At 41.4% G+C, this 10,218-nt stretch overlaps 1 protein-coding gene across 1 annotated transcript; it reads left to right on the forward strand.

Moving 5' to 3' along the window:
• Positions 1–796: 796 nt before the first annotated feature.
• Positions 797–7,927, forward strand: LOC114160938 (zinc finger protein 11-like). Its single transcript, XM_028043885.1, has 7 exons — positions 797–954; positions 1,957–2,159; positions 2,253–2,354; positions 2,433–2,528; positions 2,609–2,719; positions 4,107–4,230; positions 5,163–7,927. Exons 1-7 carry the CDS (start codon positions 927–929, stop codon positions 7,757–7,759), a joined length of 3,261 nt encoding a protein of 1,086 aa, XP_027899686.1. The 5' UTR covers positions 797–926; the 3' UTR covers positions 7,760–7,927.
• The last annotated feature ends 2,291 nt before the right edge of the window (positions 7,928–10,218 follow it).

Consider the following 10,218-nt stretch of genomic DNA (forward strand, 5'->3'; position numbering starts at 1 on the left):
TGAAACAATTCAATAAATAAGTCACTAAATATGTAGTTGCCCTCAATATTATTCATTCTTATACATAGGATTAATTTTGGACTTGTGTATATTGTTGATACATTTGGAAATCCATATATTAAATTACAAAAATACATTTGTTTCAACCATGCATTCAATACATGGCTACATGTGGATATAGTTCCTTCAATTTTCTATTATAGAAATACATTCCCATGTTTATTTCATCATCCAGTTTACTTGTCTGTACAATCCAATAACTAAATTAGGTGTAAATCTTTTGCTATTGGTAATAAATAAAAACAAAATGTGACCATTTGTTTAAAATTTTAGCTATTAAAAAATCTGTCAAGTATTGCTCATTACCCATATACTCATATTTTCAATATCATCAAATATATTTCAGTGTTTTAGACATATATTAATTTTCAGATTTCAGAAAGTGATTAAAAGTGCTGTGATTTAATAAAAATATACTATTTTTGCACATATTTATATTTGATTTTATTTAAACTATCACATATTTTTGTTTTTATGATCAATGAATAGTTAATGTTTTATTTTCTTGGCACTTTTGGCACTTCATACTAAATTTCCTCTAGGTGGCGGTGGTGAGCAACATAGACCGCATTAATCATGTGAAGAAGGATATTTGCAAGCAAGAGGCTTTAAAATTATTATTTTTTATTTATTTTTTTCTAACATGTCAGAATAATTAATAGCTTGTGAAAATACATCACGGTTAAAGCAGTAAATGTTATCTAATAAGCATATGTTGACATACTGCGCCTGCGCAGTATGAACAGGATATTTAACCGTCTTTTCCTCCCCGCCAGCAGCTGCTTGCACCGCAGGGTCGGGCGGACGTCGACTCACAACGTCCCCGAATTGATTTATATTCCTAACTGAGTACTTTTCGGCACAATATGGAGAGCTCGGAACCTATCAGTGACGGTAAGTCGATGAGCGTTTGTGTAGTGTTTGTTTTTACCGAGTTGTTGGTTTTTCTCTCAGAGTGTGTGCGCCCGATTTCAAACATGGCGTACGCCGCTCTGAGATGGTGGTTGGTTTTTGCTACGTTGCACCGCACGCCGGGGAACTGGACTGGGTGAATGAGCGTAAATAAGTGCGGACCAATACCTAACAAAAACAGATTCTCACATTCTTTAAATATGTGCTTCAATCGTGGTTATCGTTAGTTTACGTTACAGCCACCGACTAACCGCTGACAAATGTCGCCTTCAAGGGCTTCAGGTAAAACTAGAGTCAGCAAAGCTAGCTGCAAACAACAGATCTGAAAGCAGAGCAACCACTATATCAACTGCAGCGGTTTATGTTCATCAGTTACATGTATTTTAAGATGATTTATTAAGTAAACAGCTACAGATGTTGCGTCCATCACACTGTCGGACTGCACCGGTGTTTTAGTTCGTTTTTACCACACGTATTTCTGTCCGTGAACGCACCAAGTGGCAGGCTGGAGCAGAAGTTGAAGTGGGCGTCAGAAATCTTAGAGAAAAAATGGTTAGCACCAGAAATAAGTAACTTTTTGGAAAGCAAAGTGTTGAAAGCTTTTTTTCCCCTCGGATTTCATATTTCTAGTCGTACAATACAGAGCGCAAAAACGATCAAAATCAAATAATAAACAAAGCGTTAAATTATTATTTAAACCGTATTTAATGAAAATGTTGCATTAAAACGCCCATCTTTTTAACAGTCAAATCTATCCAGCTATTTAATGCATAACTTAATATTTACAGTTTAAATTTATTACCTTGTAAGTGTTTAATTTTTCATGAAATTATTTTGTATTTTAAATTGTCATTAATCCATGATATGCTGACCAATTTTCTGTTTATTTTTGGGAATAAACTCGACTATTTTAAGATATTTCAATATAAAAGCAAAAAGAAAAAAAAAGGTTGTGGTTTTCTAATTCTGTAAAATGTTTTTCAGATCCGCCTCTCCTGTTGCCGTCTCTTCGCCTCTTCATCCCCCCACTCCGCCTTGTGTCTGCGGCCATGTGGCACATAGTGCAGAGCGGGAACCTTCACGAATACGGATTAGTGGAGGACTTCATCAGCACCATCACTGATCTTGTGCCAGAACTGTTGAATCCAGACCAGAAAGCTCAGCTGCTCCTGGGACTGAGAGCACGGGTGAGCAAAAACGAGTAACATCGGTTCTCCTCCATAAGGGAGTGAGTGAAGAACAGTTTGCTCAGCCTACCACCTTTTCATCCTTTCCTTCAGGTTGTTCTTGAATTGTGTCGCTCCGAGCAGATCCCCGACACAGAATCCATCCAGATGCACCTGGATCAGATAAAATCCCTCATATCCACCTGGGCAGCACAGGTTAGCCTCTTAAAATTAAACATTTAACCGATCAGAGCCAATCATATATTATAAATGTGAACTTTTCTGTGTTTCCAGCCTTGTTTTTCAGATGTTCAGTTTCCAGAGTCGAACTTTGTGGATCAGGTCGGGTTGTTGTTGAAGGATCCTGAAGAGAAGGAGAAGTTCTTCCAGGTCTTTAGTTTTTACGCCTCACCTTAAGCTCTTCTTAACTACGTACTCCTCAGACTAAAACCCGACCTTTCCTTCTTTAGGATGTTTTCCCCACAGATTTTGGACCTGACTATGACAACGCCTTGCAGATGCTGATGTTGGATTTCCTGTCCCGACTGGAGAAGCTTCTCCCAGTTCCCGACATTCAGCAGGTAGACGAACACTCTCATCGTTTTAAAGGTTTTAAACACACAAGCTGCGTTTTCCTTTACAAAAATTTGCAAATCTTTGTTGATATTTTGCTAATGTTAGAAAAAAGAAACAATTTTGCAATAGCTGTGTCCCCATTAAATAAGAAGTTAAATTAAATTACACATAATTAAGCTAGTTCACAAAATAAGTCATTAAAAATCATGGCAAGTCTCACGTTAACACGTTACAGAAGTTTTGCCTGAAAAATTTTTTTTGATACGGCTGAAAGCATAAAAATTTTTTGTTTTTTTTTAATTGAAGTATTTCCATAAATCAAGGTTATTTAAGGTTTCCCCCAGAAAACCTGCTCAGCCTGGTGGTTGGGTGCTAAGGCGGTCATTCATCCAGCGGCCCGCCGTGCTTTTGAGTTAAAAAATGTTTAAAGTTGACAGGAAATTTGAAAATGTCACTTGATAATTATGTGTTATTGGAAGATTGGAAGATTAATACTTGAACACCAATCATAAAATCTTAAAAATGCAAACATTTTAAAGAGACGTAAAAAATAAACAATGCCAAGCCTGGTGGGGGCACAAGTAAAGCCTGGTGGCCCGCCAGGCTTATAATACACTGGGGGAAACCATTTATGTTTGTAATTTTAATTTGCATAATTCTATGATTAATAGAAGCGTAGTCACAGGTTACAATTTCTCTCTGACTATTGAAAAACAAGCTAACGAGATATCACAGAAAGTTTGGGACACTGTAGTTTGAAGGATACGTTAACATAGTTCTATTGCTGCCCACTGCCAAGTCAGCTGGCTGATAAACACCTTTCTGTCAATTGCGAGAAAAACCGATTCATCCCTTTCTGAATGTTTCTGGGAAACACAATCAGCCACGTTGGTGGCAGCATCATGCCAAAGCAGCACTTTTAAAATTATATTTATAAAGCAGCGTTCTGTATTTTTATAAATTGTGTAGAAAACATTAAATAAAACTCTTAACAATCAATTGGTGCTAGTAGTTTATAACTAATATATAAGTTATTTCTTTCTTAAATTTACCTTCATCTTAAATTTGCCTTTGAAAGAGATAAAAACCCACAGCATCACAGAACCTCCACTGTGTTTAACAGTGGGAGTGAAGGGGCGTCCCACACTTTAACATTTTGCTTTATGCCAAAAAGCTTTGAGCAAACTCACATCTTTACATTTGTGATATGAAACAGAAAACAGGTTTTCCTTGTACTGAAACAACCAGCTGGCATCTGGATTTAGTTAAGTATTTGTTACAGAGACTCCATGCTGATCTGTTTTACTTTAAGGAAATGTTCTCTACTATTTCCCATATTTGAGAAAACTTCTGTCACCTCATGTTTGGTCTCTTCTCTTTTCTGCGTCGTAGACGGCGTCCATGATCGGTGGCATCCCGACAGCGCTGGAGGAGTGCGCTCACTCGGTACCGGACCCCCAGCACCTGAAAACTGTCCTGCGCTACCAGACGAGACTCGGACACGTGGATTTTACTGGTGAGTCGTAACTACACGCTTTACAAAAGTATTTACACCCTTGATTTTTACATAACCACAAACTTTAATGCTTTTTTTTACTGGGATTTTATGTGACTTTGGTTGAGCATTTACTCTCAATTTTTCTGGGTCAATTCCTTCAGAACCCACCCTCTATTACAGTTACATCTGCAGGCTTCAATTTTATTTAAGTCTGGACTTTGACTAGGCCATTCTAACAAGAGAATGTTCATGTCTTTGGTAGTATTTATTTTGATCTGTCTACTCCTCTTGAAGATGGATTTAGATTTTTTTTAAAACATGGAAAACAGTTGAAACAAACTTCTGGATATAATGTTACAAACTGAAAATACATCACAAACTAAATCAAAGCATCCAGAACCTTTTGAAATTCATTAGTCAAATTTTCATAATTTGAGGTTTTTATTTTTTATTCTCTTATTGCTTTTAATGGATAACGATATCGGTCACATTTTTCAGATCGTTTTAATTTCAAAGATGACCAAAAGGAATATAAAAAGTCATACCTTAATTATTTAAATCTTCTCAGTATAAAAAAACCTTCTTTGTGTAGAAAAAGTATGTGCCCCCTAAACCGAACAACTGATTGTGCCACAACAACAGCTGTATTAGTGAAAACTAACGGTGAGATTCTCATCTCTGGGGAAATTTTGTCCTGCTTGTCTTCTGCTTGCAGAATTTATTTAATTTAGCCACATAGAATGTTATTTCATTTTAAAAGGCCTGAGCTGGGTTGGAATTCAACTCCAAGCTTTGACTAGGCCACTACACAACCTTAGAGTGTGGTAGTAACCGGACATTAAAAAGTTGAAGGGGTATTTCAGCTAAGCTTTCAGCCCGTTTTTGTACAAAAGCATCTTTTTAAAAAATTTTTTATCCATCATTGAAATCAAATTTTAATTTCGCCACAGATGAAACGCAGAACATCCCATCATCGTTTGGGAACTGCATCCTGTCCTCGCTGTCTCTTCCCCAGCTGGAGAAGATCGTGATCCATCCCGACGAGCTTCAGATCCAGTCGTCTTCAGACCAGATCCAGGGCTGTATGACTGTGCAGGTGGAGGGCGAAACTGTGACACTCTTGGACTACATTCAAATAGAGCAGCCGACTCTGGTGGAGTCCGACGATCATGAAGATATGGACACCAACGCCAAGGAAGTACCGCTCGACGACTCGGACGATGCGTTAAAGCCCGCTGCTTTTCAGCCGCTGAAGCAAAGCAAGAGGCTGGAGCTGAAGAGAAAAGCTTTGAAGGCAAACAGCGAATCAGAAGCGGCCAAGAGGCTGCGGAAAAAATACTCCAACAACAAAACGTGTCCCGTGTGCAACAAGACGTTCCTGCGAGCCGCAGCCATGAGGCGCCACCAGGAAATCCACAACGAAAACCGCGACCTGAAATACAAGTGCAGCAGCTGCGATAAGCGGTTCAGGGACCAGTACGACATGAACCGCCACATGATGCGGGTTCACGAGAAGGGAGTGATGAGCAGCAGCCCTAAAGACGAAGACCTGGGAGATCCCTGCACCTCTGAAATGTCTGAAAATAAAAACTGCTCCTTGTGCGGGAAGTACTTCGCCCGGGAAGTCGACATGGAGCGACACATGAAGTCCCACTCAGAAGATCGTCCGTATAAGTGTTCGTTTTGCGACAAAAAGTTCAAGAATCTGTACGTGTTGAAGAGGCATGAGAGGGAGATTTGTAAGAGCAGGGAGCAGAAAGCGAGGAAAGGCGCTCCAGATGCGAACGCAGAGGCGCACTCGGAGGCATCGGTGGAAGGGAAAATCTGTCCAATCTGCGGCCGAATCCTCCCCTGCACTGCGGACATCGCAAAGCATTTACGCTCCCACTCTGAGGAGCGACCGTACGTCTGCATAACCTGCGAGAAGGGCTTCAAGTACAAAGACACTCTGAAGAAGCACCAGATCATCCATGGGCACGAGGGCATCCGAGAGGAGCATTGCAAGACCGTGGAGCAGATCCTGGCGGAAGCAGATCCCCAGAATCAGGAGGATCCTGACGGATTAGATAAAAAAGAAACAGAGTTTGACCCTTCAGAAACTACGATGGACAACCGGACTGTAGTGGGTTTGAACAGAAAGAAAGCCCCAAAGGCTTGCCCTGTGTGCAGCAGGGTGTTTGATAGCATCAAAACTCTGAACAGGCACATCCAATGCCACACAGAGGACCGACCGTTTCACTGCATCCATTGCAAGAAGAGGTTCAAACACATGCACGGCCTGAAGAGACACCAGATCTACGCCATCTGCCACAAGAAGACTTCCCGTTTGTCGTGGAAGAAGGAGCAGAGAGCCGGACCCAGCCACAGCGAGGCGAGCGGTACCGACTCCGCACAAGGCCAAACGGCCAAGATCCCCGTCTGGTGTTCCAACTGTGGCAAACACTTCGAGTATCCATCCGCCCTGAAGGAGCACCAGGAGAACGTCTGCAAGGTGGAGATCCGGGAAGTGATGAAGTGCGACGACTGTAATAAGGAGTTCAAGAGCGTCACGATGCTCAAAGTCCACCAGCGGATCCACGACCCGCTCTACTGCAAGGAGTGTGGCAAGATCCTCGGGAATGAGGCCGCCTATGAACGGCACAAGCTCATGCACCGGCCGATGAAATGCACGATGTGCGAGAAGAGCTTCACCCTTCTGAGACGACTGAGGGAACACTATGAGAAGCAGCACGGCTTCGCTGGGCCCTTCCCGTGTCCGCAGTGCGACAAATCCTTCGTCCAGCTGTCCTACCTCGCCATCCACCAGAGGATACACAAAGGAGAGTTCCCCTACGCCTGCAACATGTGCCCCGAGAAGTTCCGCTCGTCCAACTGCCTGACGGTCCACCAGAGGAAGCACACCGGGGAGAAACCCTTCCTATGCTGGCAGTGTGGGAAGTGCTACCGCTCAGCCTCGGAGCTGACGGTCCACATGGGGACGCACTCCGAGGAGAAACCCTGGAGCTGCTCGCAGTGCGACATGGCCTACCGCACCAAGCTGCAGCTCAGCAACCACGTGGAGCAGGTCCACATTGGCGTGCGCTATCCCTGCAAGACCTGCGGCAAGCAGTTTATGAAGGAGACATCCCTGAAGAGGCACGAGCTCATCCACACCGGGGAGAGACCGCACCAGTGCACCGTCTGCGGGAAGACCTTCCTGACCGCCAACGAGCTCCGGCTTCACAACCGCTACCACACCGGAGAGCGGCCGTACAAGTGCGACGTGTGCAGCAAGGCTTTCATCCAGTCGGGCTACTTGAAGTCTCACATGCGCATCCACACGGGGGAGAAACCGTTTAAATGCGACCTCTGCGATAAAACCTTCCGTCTGTCCTACCACATGAAGAAACACCGGCGGACTCACGCCGGGAAAACGCGGAGCTTCGTCTGTGAGGACTGTGGATTGGTCTTTCTGCAGAAGAAGCTGCTGTGGGAACATTCGCTCACTCACGACGTGAAGCTGGAACAAACGTTTGCAGCAGAAGTCGGACTAGAATTTAACCCATGAACTCTGAATTTCTTCATTGGGTTTTGTTTACGAGTCAGTGTTTTTCTTTTCCTTTATGCATCACAGAGTTGACTTGTAAAACAAGGAATGAATATTCAGACTTGCTCAGGGAAAGGCTGCAGAAAATGTTGCTTTTCTGAACTTTGAAACATTAAAAACTTGAACAGTTGTTGCTGTCTTACTTTTTATTATCCTTTATCTTTTTTATTTTTAAGTAAAAATGATTCATTTCAACAGTAATTTCAATATTACTCAATTTGTCAACAGAGAAAAGATTATTTGTTGCAGAATACATCTACTTTGTGTACATTTTATCAAAACGTATGCTGGAATAGATTTGATGTGTGCAGAAATTGATCTAATCTGGATCTTTTTTACCTGGAGAACTGGAGAATCTTCCTCATCTGACCAAATTGAGGGTGGGTATATTGTTTCAAGATTTCTGTCAAACAAAACTAAGTCTTTGTTTCATTTGTTCCCATTACCTTTGTCTTCGTCTCTGTGTTTCTTAGTCTTTACAGAACGGCTGCAGTCAGAGTTCTCACACTTTTAAACAAATTTCAGTGTCTTACTGGAGTTTTTACAACATTCCTTCACATTTAACTGTTTAAATAATAATGAGGTCCTGTCATCTGCAGGTTGCTTCTAGTTTTAGGAGTGTGGATGGTCAAGAAGCATCTACTACACCTGGACTTGACAAGTAAGGACTGGAAGATCTGACACTGTGTAATATAAGTGTAGATCCTTTAACACATCAGAATATATAAAAATACAGTTTTAGACAGATTATGAACCTCTGGAAGAGGATATGGACCTCTAAGGGGAAAAAAACAATGCTTGAGATTAAATTCAACATGTATTATTTCCATTGGCCCAAATCCTCTTCCATAAGAACCACCGGTCCAGTTTATCTTGATTTAAAACTGGTTAGAATTGAAAACAGTAGGATTTAGTTGATTTTAGAAAATACTGGTGGGTCAAGTGTTGAAATCAAGGTGTGATCTGGGAACATTGAGATAAAAATTTAAATGTGTGCTGGGCATCACGTTTTTATGTCCATTGTTTATATGGAAAAAGAGTAATTTTCCACAAAAAAAATTATTTAACTAAACTTTAGATTAATCTCAGATGATTTCTAGAAATAAACAAGGAAATCTGTGTTTTGAAAGTCTAAAATTTACTAGAAATAAATTGAAGAATGTTGACATACGCTCAGAAATTTTCTAGAGAAAACATGGAAAAGTCTGAATTTCAAATATCAAAAATGTTTCAAGTTGAAAATTTTAGACTTTTGAAATTTTATTTCTAGAATTTTTCTAGAATTATTCTCAAAATATGTATATTTTCTGGCATATTTTAACCCTTTGAAACTCAGAAATTTCCCCCAGTAAAAAAATTCTAGAAAATTAGATTATTATTTTTTCTATCTACAATGTCCAAAAACACCGTCACAAGTTTTTTCCCTTTTAGAAAGTGGGTAAATTAAATAAAACTTTTACATGCTGTTCTTATATTTTATAAAATAAAATTGCAGAGATGCATCAGAGTTAAGTGAACTAAAGCAGAGGAAAATCAGCCTGTAATTGTCCTGTTCGGCCACTAGATGGCAATAACACACTAATAATCGTTGTCAGTGGCTTGTGGCAAAGCATCCTGATACATAAATAATCCAGAACTTCTGCTTGACTTGAAACCTTAATACCGATTCTCAGTAAGCCGTGAAGGTTCTGCGTAGAGACGCGTTTGTTCTGCAGGCGGCCCTGCTTGTTTATGCAGCTTCTGCTTTTATGCAACATCAGTTTCACAACTGTTTACTCAGACCCAGTAGCCGAGAGTCAATATTTATCCTGCTTCTCTTCCTCGCAGTCCTTTTCACCTGACCGTTGACGCAGCCTGAGTGACGGTGGAAACCGCAACAGCTGCATCATCCCGTCGGTTTTTAACAGAAAAAAAAAAGGCTCCCGTCTCTGAGAAAAATCAAGCAGCAGCCTCTCCAGAGTGTTGGGAGCAGATCGCTTTTTAACCCAAAGCATATTGATTTATATGGGGCTCTAATTGCTTCAGTGTGTCCTGGATTATTGCCCCCAGTAATTGAGGCCTGGCAGCCGTCTCTTTCCTAGACATTGTCTCGGCGGTGCCAGATGGTGAGAAGCGAGGCCCGCTCTGCAGCCCAACCCCTCGCCCTCACCAAGCCATTGCTCCTGTGTTGGTTCACTTAGCTGCACAGACAGCATTCTTCCCTGCCTGCTTAGAGGTGTCACTTACAGGCCACCGTCTAGATCTGAATGCAGCATGAGGCAGCAGATTTGCAGCAAAGCCGAATCGTGAACCTGTGCATTGTTTGAAATGTTGGCTCTCGTCTCGGATTAGCTGCTGCAGCCACATTAAGCCAATAATTACTGGGGGATAATATTGTTCCTTCATCTGTTTGTTTTGTGTTTTTGTTTCTGAGTCACAAG

This window comes from Xiphophorus couchianus, chromosome 17 (assembly GCF_001444195.1).
Source record: "Xiphophorus couchianus chromosome 17, X_couchianus-1.0, whole genome shotgun sequence".
In the NCBI taxonomy this organism is placed as follows: domain Eukaryota; kingdom Metazoa; phylum Chordata; class Actinopteri; order Cyprinodontiformes; family Poeciliidae; genus Xiphophorus; species Xiphophorus couchianus.